Source organism: Coregonus lavaretus (genome assembly GCF_964263955.1).
Source record: "Coregonus lavaretus genome assembly, chromosome: 2".
NCBI classification, from domain to species: Eukaryota; Metazoa; Chordata; class Actinopteri; order Salmoniformes; family Salmonidae; genus Coregonus; species Coregonus lavaretus.
The window spans coordinates 32,753,300-32,771,556 of NC_139989.1; the positions used below are offsets into that span (position 1 = coordinate 32,753,300).

Sequence of the window (18,257 nt, forward strand, 5' to 3'; positions counted from 1 at the left end):
TGCCAAATTTATCCACCGTGTCTTAGTTGATATCAGTTTGTTGTGGGAGATGAATATCCACTGTTTCTAGTAGGATTTCTTTCAGCCAACAGCTCCGTCTCTGATCAAACATTTTTTATAGGCCTTCCTATTGGCCGCAGAGACAAAGTGTTGGTTGTTTTAAAGCTAAACATAACAAAATCAATGGGGCCCCATGCCATGGCATTTTGAGAATTTTAGATTCTCCCTGACTGTCTAGTTTTTATTTAGGTGATTGTTAGTTCTCAAAGGTTATCTTATTTTAAAAATATTTTTTTATATCTCATTTAAGTTTACACTGAAAATGTTTACCAACCTGGATTTTTTTATTAACAATAAGGCAGTGGCGGCCACAAGCCTTGTGAAGAAGGAATGGATAGCTTGGTCCTCCCCTTCTTATAGCACTGTCTTATAAATTATCTATTTTTCCCTCTCTCTCTCTCTCTCTCCTTTCTCTCTCTGCGTTGACAAAAGGCTGGCTGGCGTGGATACTTTTGTATTGGCCTAGTCTAGACGTGCTGTGTGTGTGCAGCAGCATGGTGGGGATAGAGGGATAGAGAGAGGGATAGAGAGAGAGGGATAGAGAGAGAGGGATAGAGAGAGAGGGATAGAGAGAGAGAGGGAGGGAGAGAGAGAGGGAGGGAGAGAGAGAGAGGGAGAGAGAGGGATAGAGGGAGAGAGAGGGATAGAGGGAGAGAGAGGGATAGAGAGAGAGGGAGAGAAGCCCTTGGTTTGGTGGGGGTAGGCAGGCGTTGGTTCACAAGATCAGCCCGAAGGGGGGGAGGGGCAGGGTGAAATGGAAGGAGGAAGGGAGGGGGTTGGGTGCCAAAGGTGTAGAGGAGACAGCTTCTGAGTGTAATGTTTACTGTTAATATTTGTTTATTTCACTTTTGTTTACTATCTACTTCACTTGCTTTGGTAATGTTAACATACATTTCCCATGCCAATAAAGCCCTTAAATTGAAATTGAATTGAGAGAGAGGGAGGGACCTCCAAGCTATTGATGGGGAAAAGAAAAGGGAGGGGTGGAGTGAGCGTAGGGAGTGGGAGGGGTAACAAGCTGTGGGCTGAGACTAGTGCTCAATGAGGAAGCGGAACAGCAGAGCCATTTTCACCGTTGAATAACCACCGCACGCCGCTTGCTGTGTGTTTGAGAGAGAGAGAGAAGAGCTTCGAGAGAAAGGAAAGAAGCAAGCTCTCCTCCTGGATTTTTTTTTTTTTTTACCGGAGCCCTCTCCTCCTTCCTTTCTCTCTCTTGCTGCTTGTGTGAGTGGGGGAGGCCCGGGGTGGACACACACAATGGGGCGAGGAGCCTGTGGCTACTGGGCCGTTTTGCTGCTGCTGAGAGGGGGAGGGGGTAGAGCGAAGGAGACCGGCACACACAGCTAACTCAGCCAGCCGGCTCCAGCCAGGCCTTCAGAGGCACAATCTTACCCCGCTCCCTGGCTCTATTTTATTTTTAATTTATTTTTATTTTTCAAGGAATATCCCTCACTTAAACCTGGATCTATGGATTAATCATGTGTGTGGATTATTGTGGATGGATTTTGTGAAACGGATCTAGATTGGAACCTTGAACAGAACCGATCTCTCTTCCTGTGTTTGTGGGGAAAGGAGAGAAAGGGAGCCAAACTTCTCCTGTTTTCTTTTTTTTTTGCTTTGTGTTGAGGGAAGCTTCTAGATGGATTACAAGATGCATGCCAAGTCTAACGATCTGCTGGATTTTCAGACTCTGGATGCCCTCTTGGAAAAAATGGCACATTATTCTTCTGTCTCTGTGAAAAGGTAACGTTTGGCCGATACAGATACAAAAATAAAGAGGCTTCCATGTTCCCCATTCAAGGGAGACTTTCTCATAATATTAGGGGGTTGTATTTGTTGTGGCAGCAGGGCCATAAAAAAAGTTTCCTGATTCCTGGAAATGCCTTGTTGAATGAACTGGTCCTGTGAGTTAAGCCTGGGAGGGAGAAAGAGAGCAAGGGGGGGTCCTTTAGCTCCAGTTCTGTGTGTTTTGTTTACAAAGTGACTCCTACATGAGTGTTATCACTCTCTCCACTCCAGTCTTGGTGTGTGTTCTCCTCACCCTAGCCTTACGTCCTGGCTTTTTCTCCACTATAAACAGATGGTTGTTTTCTGTATTGAAACTTTACACTCCTGTTGAACACAACCCTGTGTGTTTGGTGCACCTAGATGGTCAGTCAGTTAGCGACAGTGTCACTGGGAGTGTTTCACCACAGTGTTCTGTGACCTCGACCGAACACAAACCCAACCTGATAATGTATGCGTGTCGCCAGCAGCAGTGTGTGTCTCTGTGTTAGGGTTGGGCCGATAGACTATATGATAATATTCAGTACTGGTGATATTTGAACTTTACAAATCATAACTGTGCAATTTTATCAGTTAGTATGTATCAATATGTTCAAAATGAAGTCTAAATGAATAAACCCTGTCTTTTTTCTTTTTTTTTCTCGCCATTAGTGTATTTTTTTATGAGAAGGTGACTATACTATCATAAATTGTCATTAACAATGCAAAACGATATCAGATATCTGCAATATTTGGAGTAGCATATCGTGGAATAGGTCTCCCCAAATATCGCCCAACCCTGGTGGGTGGGTAGCGAGAGAGAGGTAGCGTGAGAGAGGACGCATGCCTCTGACTCAGTGGGCCCCCTCTTCAAGTAAAAAAAGAGCGAGAGATCAGACATGACGCATGCCTCTGACTCAGTTGGGCCCCCTCTTCAAGTAAAATAAATAAATAAACAAAGTGGGTTTGTGTTCCATGAATGGCATGCCAGATGCGTGGGTGAGCCTGCATGCACGTGGGTGAGAGCAGTGCTCAGCTGAAGTGAGAGGTAGGTTGCGTCCCAAATCGCACTGCGTCCCTTGTCCAAACTAATGCACTCTGTAAGGCAGGGTTCTCTAACTGGCGGCTTTTATTTATTTGGCCCCCGCCATTTCCAATATTTTAAAATGCAGGATTTTTTGGGGGCATTTTCATTGTTGGACATAAAAGACGTAAAAACACCAGGTAATCAGCTCCAATTGATTTTAATTTAGGAAATCCGTTCCCAAGTATTCCCACGCATAATAGAGAGACACGTGATCGTATTCAAATTTAAGCAAGGTTTGAAATGATTGTTTTAGTCAAATATATATCTGTTTGGGCTTCTTGTGTTCAATTTGCACTCTACTAATTATTTGCAATTATGTTCTGGCACCTCTACCATCCGATCCAGAAAAAATTGGCCTCCGGCTGAATCTAGTTAATGATCCCTGATGTAGGGAATAGGGCGTTATTTGGGACACAGACGTAGCCTAATTCCTGGCCAGGCTGATCTAAAGCATGCGGTGCCCATTGCAGACCCCCACTGGGTGAAGATGTGACGGTCCACTCTGCTGTCTGACGCACAACATACTGTAGATGCCACAGATTCAACCTCTTGGACTGACGGAAAGAGTTCAAATGAAATAGGCTAGGCCCATTAGTCTATAGGCCGTAAACTTCCCTCAACCTCATCAAACCAATAGTTTATTTCTCTGTTTCGCAATGATAAAATGCAGATTTTTGTGGCATGACTAGAGTTCACTACAGGGCGGCAGGTGGCTTAGTGGTTAAGAGCGTTGTGTCAGTAACCGAAAGGTTGCTGGTTCTAATCCCCGAGCTGACTAGGTGAAAAATCTGTCGATGTGCCTTTGAGCAAGGCACTTAACCCTAATTGCTTCTGTAAGTCGCTCTGGATAAGAGCGTCTGCTAAATGACTTAAATGTAAATGTAAAAGTTTGTGTCCAAATATGATATTCCAGAATGAAGAGCACTTCTGAGTCATGGTGGTAAATCAATGTCACTGCGTGTCGTTGTTTTCATTAGAACGCTTGTGTGTTGCCAAAGCGACCACTGCACGTAGCAGCAGTGGTACACTGGAGAGGTACTGCGGCTCCTTGGTCCCTGGAAAAACGAGGGAGATCATATCAAATGTTATTGGTCACATACACATATTTAGCAGAAGTTCTTGCGGGTGTAGCGAAATGCTTGTGTTCCTAGCTCCAACAGTGCAGTGGTATCTAACAATTCACAACAATACACTCAAATCGAAAAGTAAAATAATGGAATTAAATATTAGATTGAGCAATGTCGGCGTGGCATTGACTAAAATACAGTAGAATAGAATACAGTGTATACATATGAGATGAGTAAAGCAGTATGTAAACATTATTAAAGTGACTAGTGGTCCATTTATTAAAGTGGCCAGTGATTCCAAGTCCTTGTATATAGGGCAAAAGAGGAGAGGGATTGATAGATGAGGGAGCTCGGAGAAGGAGTGGTGGTCTGGGCCGTGTTGTAGTCACATGAATGATCCCTTTGCTCTCAGGCAAAAAAAGAAAAGGCTGCATCCCAATTGGCACCATATTCCCTGCATCCCAATTGGCACCATATTCCCTGCATCCCAATTGGCACCATATTCCCTGCATCCCAATTGGCACCATATTCCCTGCATCCCAATTGGCACCATATTCCCTGCATCCCAATTGGCACCATATTCCCTGCATCCCAATTGGCACCATATTCCCTTGAACATGGCCCAGTAGTGAACCCATAGGGCTCTGGTTAAAAGTAGGGCTGTGAACGTTTAAACATTAAAACGATCAACGTTAAGAAAAATCCCTAACCGAAAAACCGATTTTTTTATTTATTTTTTTGACGTAGATGCAGAAAGTAAACCGTATTGTGGGTCGATTTCCGCAACAACTAAGAGCATTGAAGCGCGAGGCTCAACTAATCCGCTGTTTTGGTGCCGTGGCTACCACACTGTGCACATGTCAATATCCTAGCCTATTCATTGATGATAGGTCCTGCTTTACTAATGTTGTGAGACATTGCAAGCCGAGAAATTGCGAAATGCAGCATTCTATTGCGACATACAGCTTTTGATTGCCGATAGTCAGAACCGTGCACTAGACCTATCGGCCTGGTGGCTGACCTGCTTATACTGTGCCCCTCCCCCCTCTCTCTGTCCTTTGCTATGAAAGATGCGAGTGTTTGTGTTCTCGGAAGTATGGCAACTAATCAGTCTCCTCCGTTCCAAAAGTACAGAATCTTAGGAGTCGATTCCTAGCGGAATTTAATTTTAACACTCAGAAATGGTGGTCGACACTGGGAGTTGACGTGCCAGGAGTCAAGGAATCAATTATTTTTGGAGTCTACTCTCCACCACTGTCATCGTCGTTAAGTTGGAAAAAATGGCAGGGAAAGACAAGCGACAGCAGCGAAGTCCTGTTTGGCAATACTGTGAGAAGTTAAATGAGAAAGAAATGTCAACTTTACGAGGTGGAATTGAGGTACAGTAATGGTAGTACAGGTGAAATGCTTAACCATCTGAAAGGTGAGACCCAAACCGTTGCTGGCAGCAGCACAGCTGCATTGTGAATTCACATGGAATTATTACGGAAAAACGATGTAACTGTTTTTTTTGCAGTTTAAATGTCAAGAACATTTTTCCATTTGGTCACATCCCTAGTCACAAGAAGTCCATTTTTTTTGCCATTTGGGACCTATTCATAGCCGCATGTCTCTTACTTACTGCACTGGTGTGTAGTGGGATCCTCTGGCCTAGGTTCCTACTGGCTGCAGCTACCTCCCCTCCCCAGGAAAACATGAATGATTATTTACTTTCTAGATGGAATAGATTAGCCTAGTCGATGCAGTACATCTATTTTGTAACCTAACATGAGGGGTGTGTCCCAAATGGCACCCTATTCCCTGTGCCTCTGATCAAAAAGCAGTGCACTATATAAGGAATAGGGTGCCATTTAGGCCAAGTTTTTTTTTTTTTTTTTCTCTGGTTTTCAAGTGACAGTCAATGGCAGAACCTGATTTCCTGGCTATGACTAGGCCCCTCGGTAACCAGAGCCACTTCCTCCCCTCTCTCCCAACGTTCCTTGGCAGTCTGTGGTGATCTATGTCCAGGTCAAAGGTAAACTGTTATTTCAGAGCCCAGAGCAGTGGGAGTGTGTGGTAAGACACACACACACACACACCGGTAGGCAGGAAGTCAGCCAGCGGCAGTGTTTTGCACCAAGACAGAGCGTGGGTTGCATCCCGAAAAGGAACCCTATTCCCTACATAGTGCACTACCTTTGACTAGGGCCCATACTCAACTAGCCAATTCCACTCCTGATTTTTTTTTGTCATTTACATGTCTATTTTCTGTTGGACTACCAGTGTGAACAGGTTCCTCTTGCCAATTGAAACCAAACCTGTGTTACTGTCACTTATCAGGCCATAGATGTGAAGTAGGAAGGTGAGAATGGGCCGAAGTAGAGCTGATTAGGGAACACGTCTCAAATGGCACCCTATTCCCTATAGTGAGCTACTTTTGAACTGGTCAGAAGTATTGCACTACATAAGGAATATGGTGCCATTTGGGATGCAGCCTAGGTGTAAAAAAAAAAAAAAAAAAAAAAAGAGGGGGTGGGGGGGGTTAGCTAAATAAACATCTCTTCAAACATGGGAAACTGCAGGAAAACCTGGTGAATACCAACGGGACTTGTGTGGTCTCTCTTTGCCTGAGCTAATCGTGTTTGCTCTGTGTCATCTTATCTGGTCAAATAGATTCAGTCAGCAGTTAGTTGAGGTTTTAAATCATCGCACTAAACTAGACCCAGTAGTGGAGCAATAGCACAGAGAAATGGTGTACTTTGTACTGTGTGTGTCCCTGGACTTCCTGATCGTTGCTACCTGGCTGTTGTGAACCATCTGGTGGTGCTGTGTGTGTGTACGTTGGCAGGTTCCTGTTCCCAGAAAGCACTGCTTCCCGGACCAGCTGGAGCATCAGCCTGGTGTTGTGGCTAGCTAGAAGCTACTTAACGAACAGCCTCTGTCCCCATAGAGGGAGCCCTCCCGTCTGTCCCTGAGCTGTCAGTCTGTACCTGCCACAGACGCCTCCCCCATCCTCTGTCCTCCTTCTGTGTCTGTCGATGCTGGGTGGCGTTCTAGGTGGTGTTCTTCCGTTTAAAACGGTGAGGGACCTGTCCCGGATTTGTCCATTATGTCCAATGAGAAAACGCACATTTTCATTGCAAACACATGCAACACATCTTTTTAAATGTTTTCCTTTGCGTGCCCCATTGAACACGACCCTGTTGTTGTTTGCGGAGGGCCTGTCAGTTCCTTCCTTAGTCGTCCTCCTCCTGTCTGCTGCTACTGCTGCTTGGTCCCATTGTCTGTCCCTGTCAACCTCTTCTGTGCTGCAGCCTCAGTTGACCGCACACAAACACACACACACACTGTACAACACACACACACACTGTACAACACACACACACACTGTACAACACACACACACACACACTGTACAATACACACACACACACACACTGTACAACACACACACACTGTACAACACACACACACTGTACAACACACACACACACACTGTACAACACACACACACACACACACTGTACAACACACACACACACACTGTACAACACACACACACACTGTACAACACACACACACTGTACAACACACACACACACACTGTACAACACACACACACTGTCTTTACTACCCACATGTATTGTCAGGAGGAGCCCCAGCTTCTCCCTCCTTTTAAAGTTGCATGGCACCAAAGCCACCACTGTGCCCAATCTGCGGTCTCTAGCTGCAATCTCTCTTAATGCCAGATAGTTATTAGGCTTTTATTCTCTGAAATGAATGGCAATACAAAATAAATCAATACAGTTGAGAATAGCGATACTGGCACAAGTACCCAGTATAGGGCCCTATAAAATCTGCTTTGCTAAATGTATTGAACTTAATAGAAAATGTATTATTTTGCCCAAGATAATTGTAAGACATGATTAAAATGCATCAGTGATTAGTATTGTCTTTCAACTTTCTGAAGAGGCAACGTCACACCCTGCGTGTGCGCGTTTGTCTACCACTTTGTGTAGCCGTTAGCAATGATACTAATGGAATGACTGGTTATATGCATCAATCCAGTAGTCGTTTTGATTTGCAAACTCAATCACATGAGCGCTACAGAAACATTGCTAACCAAACAACAGTCTCTGGCTGGTGTGCAGTTAGTTGAATTAAAGGGTAACAACTGAAAGCAGGAAAAACAAAACGGAATTTGTGGGAAAACTACGTAATCATGCAAAAGATTAAACCGATTTTATGCAGTGCACCACTCATTTCCACTAGAGAGTTATGTAGATCTTTATCTCTGGTTGCAGCCCTCTATTTGGTCATCAGTAGGGAGAAGGCATGGGAACACTGGGTTCCACCAGCAGCCAGATGATGCCAAACGTACCCCCCCCCCCACACACACACACACACACACGCACACACACACACACACACACACACACACACACACACACACACACACAACCTCCCACATCCTGAAACACTCCAGAGACCAGAGACTTCCAAGGAATGGGATAGTCTGCGTATTACCAGGGACCCGCATAAACCATTACAGCAACAGTCACACAGGCCCCTGCCCAAACCCCAGTGATGGCTAACCTCTAACCCACCTCTGATCTCTCTCACACACACAGGGTTGGGGTCAATTTCAGTTCCAGTCAATTCTGAATGTAAACCGAATTCCAATGAAAAAAGGGTCTATTTATGAAGGGCCGGGGGAGGCCCGGAGGAGGGCAGTGCCCCCCTTTGGACTCAGAGATTTTTGAATTTTTGAACACCTGTAACTGCAATTTCCTCCAATCTAGAGCAAAAAAAAATCTTTGTATATATTTTGTTGATTTTTTTTACATAGTGGCGCAGCGCCTCTTGTATTCTTTGGGGAGAACCCTGAAACCAGAGCTCAGAACAGGGCTGATTTATCTTCCTGTAAGGCTGCTGTGTGAGTGAGCCACTCTCACCCCCCCGTGCGCACGGAGGAGGGAGAGATGCGTTGTGAGAAGCACAAGCATATGACCGTTGCTCAAAATGCAATTGTGGAGAAAAACACAGTTTTCAAAGCAACTACTGTTCTAGTTATAGCGAGAAGTGTCATAGCTTTCTGTGAGTATATCATGTATTTCTCACCTCTTAATATTGAGTTCATGGCACCACTTTACAACCGGAGTAGGCTGTAGGAGCCTATGGTTTTGATGTGCCTGCAGAGCGCGCCATTCACAGTGAATAAGCCTACCAAGTAGTCTAGGCCTAGCGCGGGAAAGTTTTTGAGGACAATAGCCTTTTACTGATAGATTAATCAATTAGCCTACATGGCCATCTAGCAACAATATCATATTTAGAGTTAGCAGTCTAGATAAGTGTTTTGAGTTCCCACTTCCTCAGGTGGTGACGACTCTAGCCTAGGTCAATATGCACAAAGATGTCTGCAAATTCTCTGAAGAGGCAAAAATACATCTGATAACTCTGGATCCTATTTAGACAGGTTGCACATCAAAATATCAATAATGCATTTCCTGGATATGTTAGATGAAATAGCTTACGTTTTGAATCATAGGCTACCATCTCAGTTGTCTTACTTTAATTTGCTCTATCTGTTGCGTTCCCATGGAAAACCAGGTTTTGGTGTGTGTGTCGGTGTGTGTGTGTCGGCCGGTGTGTGTGTTTGTGTGTCGGTGGGTGTGTGTGTATGTGTCGGCGGGGCTGTGTGTGTTGGCGGGTGTGTGGTAGTGTGACCTTTGGTTGCCCCTGCTTGAGAGAGCTGCTCTCCCTGTCCTCCCCGTCTGTGTCCGTCCCTCATTATAACCTGACGTGTAATGTGGTGTGGGAGTGCTGATCTAGGATAAGGTCCCCCTGTCCATGTAGTCCTAATCTTATTTGTTGTAATCTTAAAGGAAAAACTGATCCTAAATCAGCACTCCTAGTACTCTGAGATGCTTGATGCGGTCCCTGGTCTGATGCGGTCGTGTGACCTCTCATTGGTCCTGCTGTACAGAGCCTTCTCTCTCTTTAGCCTCTCCATCGACCCGGTTACTATTACCATTTACCACAGCCTTCATGTGGAGCTGCCGTCGAAGCCATGCTTTTTAATGTCGAGCCCTGTCTGCCTTTAATGGGCCTTTAGTAGGGATGTGCATCTTTCCCTTTCAAGATGATTTGATATGTATCTAGATACATGGGATACGAAACAGGAACGATACGTTTTAGTTTGAAGTTATTTGGTGCGATTCGGTTTGATTAGAGAATGGATCGATGCTGTTCGATGCGATGTGTTTCGACGCACTAACATTTGTTGCATAAACACATACATTTTCCATTCTAAAGTAAAATCTGTCTGAGCTGACCTGTGTGTGTGTACCACTATCAGATTTGGGGGGGCAATGTAACCTATGTTTTTTGTCCCCCCACTGGTTCTGAAATATCACCCACTAATTAACTTGTCATTTTTGCAGATTAAGTGTTGGAGCAAGTAATGTATCAATATTTAATGTTTACAAATTAGATATGACATAGCCAATACTGTGCATTCGGAAAGTATTCAAACCTCTTGACTTTTTCCACATTTTGTTACATTACAGCCTTATTCTAAAATGGATTAATTACTTTTTTTCCCTCATCAATCTACACACAATACCCCATAATGACAAAGCAAAAACAGTTAAAAAAAAAAAATGTTTGTATTTCTTTTAACTGAAATATCACATTTACATAAGTATTCAGACCCTTTACTCAGTACTTTATTGAAGCACCTTTGGTAGCGATTACAGCCTCGAGTCTTCTTGGGTATGACACTACAAGCTTGGCACACCTGTATCTGGAGAGTTTCTCCCATTCTTCTCTGCAGATCCTCTCAAGCTCTGTCAGGTTGGATGGGGAGCGTTGCTGCACAGCTATTTTCAGGTCTCTCCAGAGATGTTAGATCGGGTTCAAGTCCGGGCTCTGGCTGGGCCACTCAAGGACATTCAGAGACTTGGCCCTAAATCACTCGTGCGTTGTCTTGGCTGTGTGCTTAGGGTCGTTGTCCTGTTGGAAGGGGAACCTTCACCCCAGTCTGAGGTCCTGAGCACTCTGGAGCAGGTTTTCATCAAGGATCTCTCTGTACTTTGCTCCGTTCATCCTTCCCTCGATCCTGACTAGTCTCCCAGTCCCTGCCGCTGAAAAACATCCCCACAGCATGATGCTGCCACCACCATGCTTCACCGTAGGGATGGTGCCAGGTTTCCTACAGACGTGACGCTTGGCATTCAGGCCAAAGAGTTCAATCTTGGTTTCATCAGACCAGAGAATACTTGTTTCCCATGGTCTGAGAGTCCTTTAGGTGCCTTTTGGCAAACTCCAAGCGGGCTGTCATGTGCCTTTTTACTGAAGAGTGGCCTGATTGGTGGAGTGCTGCAGGGATGGTTGTCCTTCTGGAAGGTTCTCCCATCTCCACAGAGGAACTCTGGAGCTCTGTCAGAGTGACCATCGGGTTCTTTGTCACCTCCCTCCCCCGATTGCTCAGTTTGGCAGGGCGGCCAGCTCTAGGAAGAGTCTTGGTGGTTCCAACCTTCTTCCATTTAAGAATGGTGGAGGCCACTGTGTTCTTGGGGACCTTCAATGATGGGGACATTTTTTGGTACCCTTCCCCAGATCTGTGCCTCGACACAATCCTGTCTCGGAGCTCTACGGACAATTCCTTCGACCTCATGGCTTGGTTTTTGCTCTGACATGCACTGTCAACTGTGGGACCTTAAATAGACGGGTGTGTGCCTTTCCAAATCATGTCCAATCAATTGAATTTACCATAGGTGGACTCCAATCAAGTTGTAGAAACATCTCAAGGATGATCAATTGAAACAGGATGCACCTGAGCTCAATTTCGGGTATCATAGCAAAGGGTCTGAATACTTATGTTCATAAGGTATTTATTTTTCATTTTTAATACATTTAAGAAATAACTGTTTTCGCTTTGTCATTATGGGGTATTGTGTGTAGATGGATGATTTTGTATTTATTTAATCCATTTTGGAATAAGGCTGTAATGTAACAAAATGTGGAAAAAGACTGAACAACTGGTGTCCCAGTGTGCGAAGCTGGACCCAGCAGCGCCCAGTTTGACTAGGCTACTGATTATTGCCTATTGTTCGACATGCAAAATGACTGTTGGCTCAATGACGGTCAACGCACTTATATGCAGTTCTAAACTGAAGGAGAGGACGCATCAGTTGTTACAAAAATATGAGATATTTTGGGAAGGTAGAAAATGTAATATGAGCAACCAAAAAAAGTGAACTTGCAATTTGTAACGTTTGAATCGATTTTCTGACCGATGCATGCTACATTTGGATCGGTTTGGGGTCCACGCACCGATGCATTTGTGTCTTAAACATTTGAATCGGGGGCCGACGCATATTGATGAATCGTTTAGGAGTTTAGCGTAGCCATATCACTCAGTCTGACTCAGTTCAACCTCTGAAACACGTGTCACCCACGGAGTCACCCACAGCATATATATATATATATATATATATATATATATATATAATGTGGGATACAAACAGGATGTTGAAATGAAACGTTCATAAAACTTCCTAGATGTTTTACAGCTTTGGGTTTATGGGTGACTAAGTAAAATGACAGTAACATGAAGAACATTGACTCGGGAAGTGCCTATGGTGATGATAATTATGATTCGATGGTGATGATTTAAGTGTTGTGATATGGTTAGGTTTCGAAGTGGAGGGTATATTACTAGAAACTTTCAGTTTACCAATAAACTACCAGAATTTGGTGAACTTTCAAGGAATAAATGCACATTTATCAGATTACATCTTGTGGCCTTTTTGGGTACTTCAGATTATCACAGGTGTCTGTAATTATCACTTGCCCTCTGTGTGGCTTTATCACATGTAAAAACTATGTATACTAAAATCAAATGATAGCATTCTTTTTTCTTTTTTTTTTCACATCTTTTTTTCTATGTGTATCTTTGTACATGTTTTAGGGCCAAACTGATGGCAGTTGTGAAAGAAAGACAGTTGGAAGAGTTGCAGAGTTAATTGAAAATGGCGTTGGTGATTTAGATGCTATTTATTCATTATTAGGCTATTTTCTCTTGAACCATACAGTCTATCCACTAGAAGCTCATGGACAATATTGCCTTACCTCCATAACTTACTACATTTGCACACACTGTATATAGATTTTCTATTTTCCATTGTGTTGACTGTACGTTTTTGTTTATCCCATATGTAACTCTGTGTTGTTTTTATCGCACTGCTTTGCTTTATCTTGGCCAGGTCGCAGTTGTAAATGAGAACTTGTTCTCAACTGGCTTACCTGGTTAAATAAAGGTTAAATAAAATAAAATAAATATGGACACAGATAGAAAAATGTATACAATATGTGAATATATGAAAAAGTTAATCAAGGATAAATTACCCAAGTTACCATAGATTGACATAGATTACCTGTTACTTACCAAAATTACTGAAGATCCCGGTAACTTTGGTAAATTAGCGGGAACTTTGCAACCCTCTATGTCTGACAGAGATGCTAATGGCTGTGTTTGTCTGTGTGTCGTCGTCCCCCCCCCCCCCCCCCCCCCCTCTCCTAGAGAGCCTAGTGAGGAGTGCAATGGAATCAGCGGTGCTCTCTCAGTGGAGTCGTCCGCGCCGCCGTCGAGACTGAACTGGTGTCCCGCCGCCTCCGCGGCCACCGCCGCCCCTACCCCAACCCTCACCCCTGCTCCGGCCCCTGTGCCCGCGCTCCCAGTCACCTCCGCAGGAATGGGGGACGGCCTGGACGCAACTACGGTGCAGATGTCTTCGTCAGGCAGCAGTAGCAGCAGCCACGGGGGGCAGCCCCAGTCCTCCACCTACGTACCCACCGTGCCAGAGTTTAACCCACCGCCCCCGGAGTACATCAACCCGTCGCGGCCCAAGCGGCAGACCAACCAGCTGCAGTACCTGCTGAAGGCGGTGCTGAAGACCCTTTGGAAGCACCACTTCTCCTGGCCCTTCCAGGCACCCGTCGACGCCGTCAAACTCAACCTGCCGGTGAGTGTTGTGTTTATGTCTGGTTGGCTCGCTGGCTCTCTGGTTAGCTGGCTGTGGTGGCTCGCTATATGGACTAGAAAAGGAGAAACATATAACCTGGAAAATAGTATTTGGAAGTTGAATTCATTTAAAAGGTATTTAGAACTTGAATTCACTAAATAGTCTTTAGAGCAGGTTTGGGTTGGAGTGTACCTACAGGACGGTAATTCTCCAGGAACAGGGTTGGAGAACCCTGCTTTAGACCTCTATCCTGACTACCCATCCACATCGTTCTGACCAAACGCCACACTCACTAGTGTTTCTTCTCCACAGTGAGTCTGGATTTGCTTTTCTCCCTGGCATTTATAAATGCGAACACGTTCTGACCGTTCTGATTGGTCCCAGATACAGATGGGTTGGGCCAGAGCGTCATTGTCTTTCATACTTTGATTGGTTAGAGACGATCCAATTGTTTTATGAATTTGTTTTGTACAACGCTCCTATTTATCAAATCAAAATCAAATCCAATTTTATTTATCATATGCTTTGTAAACAACAGGTGTAGACTAATGCGTGAAAAGCCCAGGAGACCGGCTGTTTCTGAGATACTGGAACCGGCGCGCCTGGCACCGATGATCGTACCACACTCAAAGTTGCTTAGGTCACTCGTTTTGCCCATTCCAACATTCGATCAAACAGTAACTGAATGTCTCAATGCCTGTCTGCCTGCTTTATATAGCAAGCCACGGAGCTAACCATTTTCATGAACGGGGTGGTATACCTAATAAACTGGCCACGGAATGAAGGTAGGGGCAACGTGACTAGGCAACAGGATAGATAATAGACAGTAGCAGCAGTGTGTTCTCTCTTTATAGACAGAGAGAACAGTTTATACTATTTCCAGTATAGTGCTGGTTTTCCCTTCTCTAGTTCACACCCTTACAACTCTGCACCACAAAGAGCTTTTTTTACAAGGAGTATTGAGTTGCAAACACCAATTATTGATTCTACTAGTGTTTCTATGTGGGCCATGCCACCCAAGCACCCAACATGCACACTTGGCATATTCCTCTGTCTGACTGTGACTGTCTTGTTTTAGTTGAATTATACTTCAAAAAAATATGTTTTTCAGGACTACTACAAGATTATTAAAGTTCCTATGGATATGGGAACAATCAAGAAGCGACTTGAGAACAGCTACTACTGGAACGCCCAAGAATGTATCCAAGACTTCAACACCATGTTTACCAACTGCTACATCTACAACAAGGTAAGGATGCAATAATGCATTGTGGCTGTCAACCACCACCTATAAATATGATCTATAGAAAGGGCTTGGAACCGCTTACCCTGGCAACTTGAATGAGGTGGTCCATTCTATAGATTCTATTTTCTATGACCACCACACCCCATATAGTTACTATCAGAGCCGTATATTTAGAGTTGGGCCAACTTTTAGAATGGACACTGTTTTAGAATGGATACTTTTTCCAAGGTAGTGCTAGATAAATGTATGTCTAGGTCCTAGGTATGTCTAGGTCTGTGTATGTCTAGGTCCTAGGTATGTCTAGGCTTTGGTTTCTGGTACTGTATTAACATGGGGTGTCTGTCTCTCAATGCCTGTAGCCTGGAGATGACATAGTGTTAATGGCTGAGCAGCTGGAGAAGATGTTTCTCCAGAAGATCACTGAGATGCCCCAGGACGAGACGGAGATCGCTGTCATGACCGGCAAGGGACGAGGCCGGGGCCGACGGGAAGGAGGTAGGGTACAGCACACACACACAGGCACACCCCTGGCCTGGGGTTTCCAATACCCTTTTCACACTACTGAACTGTACTGTGCTGGCCAGGTTACGCGTCCACCATAGTTGCTGGAACTTTGCTCAAAAGGACAATGTGAAAGGGAAATATCCGAGCCAGCACAGTACGTTTCAGGTTGGCACGAGTGTGAAAATGATAAGTCTTTTGTCATCTCTTTTGTCATCTCTTTTGTCATCTCTTTTGTCATCTCTTTTGTTTCATGTGTTTTGAGTGAGCAACCTCCACTTCTCATACTAAAAATAATTATCACTGTGAATCATCGTAATGTTTGTTTATGTGTCAATTAATCCTGTAAGGGATGGGTCGCCAACTGGCGCCAAAATATATTTAAATTAATTCAGTTTAGATTTGGGCAGTATCCACATTTTTATACCGTCATACCGTTTCTATACCATACTGGGGTATACGGTATTACTGGAAGTGCACACAAGGGGTGCAATTGAACAATAAATAAATAATATTTTATTATTTTTACGCGCAAAACAATTTAGCCAACAAGGATCTTTAGGGCCCTATAAAACCCCTTAATTGTTTTGCCTGATTCCGTTTTATTTGTTCCCAAATTCCGATTTCTCATTTTTGTTTTTTCAGGTTTCCGTTTCCTCCATTTTTTGTTTTCGCTTTCAAAATCACACGGTTTCAATAGAAAAACAACTAATTTGGATTTTCTAATTCCACAACAATGGACAATGCAATTTTTCAACTTCATATTCATTAACCCCAGCACCACTCCAACATCAACAACGCATTTCTATTTTTTGTAGTAAAAAAGAGAGGAAGACAAGTGTTTCCAATGATATTAGTAGACAATTAGTAGGCAATGCCTACTCACAATTGGTTGAAATCACACGATGCACGCCGATGTCATTGGAAACACCTATGTTCCTCTTATCTTTTTTACTTCAAAACATAGAAACACATTGTTTTCATGTTGATGTTGGGGTGGTGCTGGAGATTATGAATATGACGTTGAATTAATTGTTGTATTTTCTTTAATCACATCAGGAGACCATGAGGTCTGGAAAAAACTTGAGGCTGTTTTTAGCTGTTTTTTTTTAGCGCACATGTGATGGTAGAATCCCACTGGATTGATGCAAAAATCATGATATCATTCTGCCAGGTAAGCATAGACTACTTTGTAGTTAACATTTAATTGAGAAGGTTTTTGGGAAAGCCTTTCCATCTACCAGAATATTTTTTATTAGATTCACGCTAACGGCTGCACAGTGTTAGACGCTCGCACCGTACATACACAGACAGGGAATTCACCTTGTCCCTTCAGAAATTTGCAGGAAATGCAAATCACTCATGAGTTCTGTTAATCTGTTATGGTAAACTTGGGCTAATTACTACATTTTATACATTTAGTTGATTCTCTACTAATTTCAATGCATTTTTGAATTTGGAATTTTGTTTTAATGTCTGGATTCCGTGATTCTATTCGCATTCTCCGTATCGCAGATTTTATAGGGCCCTAGATCTTGATCCAGGAGGGGATTGAATGTTTCTTCTGTAACCAAGAAACTTGATCTTGACATCTAGCCACTTAGCTAGCAAGTTAGAAAACCAAATGCATAGCTGGAGCCCTGAGCCGGATATAATTTATTTATACGCATCCCCGCAACCTAATTCAATTTCATTCATTCGTGCGTTGTTCTGTCTCTCTGTGTGTGTCTCTCACCCTCCCAGGTCTGAACTTGAAGCCAGGCCCGACTATGGATTCTCCGTCCACCACCCCCCAGACGCGGGGCTTCTCTAGCCACTCCCCGGGGCCCCAGACCAGAGGACCACCAGTGCAGCAACAGACCCAGGACCAGGGGCCCCCATCTCTACCTCCTCAGCCCCCCATGCAGGCCCTGCCCTCCCGCGTGCCCCCAACGCTACCTGTCCACACCCATGCCCACGCACCACAGCTGGGGGCCCCCTACTCACTGGGCCCGTTGGACCTGCCTCTCCAGGCCCCTCCCAAGCTCCCTATTATGACCTCTGTGCCTCCTCCCTCCACCCAGACCACCCTGCCCCCCACGTCCATCCAGAGCACTGCCCCCATACTGCAGAACCCCGTACCCATGGCCAAAGTGAGTAGGATGGAGGATTTGGCATGCATGGGCAGGGTGCTGGGTATATACTCTCCTGAGTGGCGCAGTGGTCTAAGGCACTGCATCGCAGTGCTAGCTGTGCCACTAGAGATCCTGGTTCGAATCCAGGCTCTGTCGTAGCCGGCCGTGACCGGGAGACCCATGGGGCGGCGCGCAATTGGCCCAGCGTCGTCCAGGGTAGGGGAAGGAATGGCCGGCAGGGATGTAGCTCAAGCTGTTGATAGATCATGGCGTTTGCAACGCCAGGGTTGTGGGTTCGATTCCCACAGGGGGTATGAAAAAAAATAAATAATGTAAGTCGCTCTGGATAAGAGCGTCTGCTAAATGACGTAAATGTAATATTGCTTGCAGAACTGGGTCATGTTCATTATA

At 44.4% G+C, this 18,257-nt stretch overlaps 1 protein-coding gene across 1 annotated transcript in view; it reads left to right on the forward strand.

The window, feature by feature from the left end:
• Positions 1 to 1,146: 1,146 nt before the first annotated feature.
• The window catches only part of LOC311137927 (bromodomain-containing protein 4-like), a 37,798-nt gene continuing 20,687 nt past the window's right edge, over positions 1,147 to 18,257 (forward strand). The window contains exons 1-5 of the mRNA XM_084172543.1: positions 1,147 to 1,803; positions 13,544 to 13,985; positions 15,097 to 15,234; positions 15,591 to 15,726; positions 17,476 to 17,864. Coding sequence (XP_084028669.1) covers positions 1,700 to 1,803; positions 13,544 to 13,985; positions 15,097 to 15,234; positions 15,591 to 15,726; positions 17,476 to 17,864 — 1,209 coding nt within the window. The 5' untranslated portion in view covers positions 1,147 to 1,699. The remainder of the gene's footprint in view (positions 1,804 to 13,543; positions 13,986 to 15,096; positions 15,235 to 15,590; positions 15,727 to 17,475; positions 17,865 to 18,257) is intronic.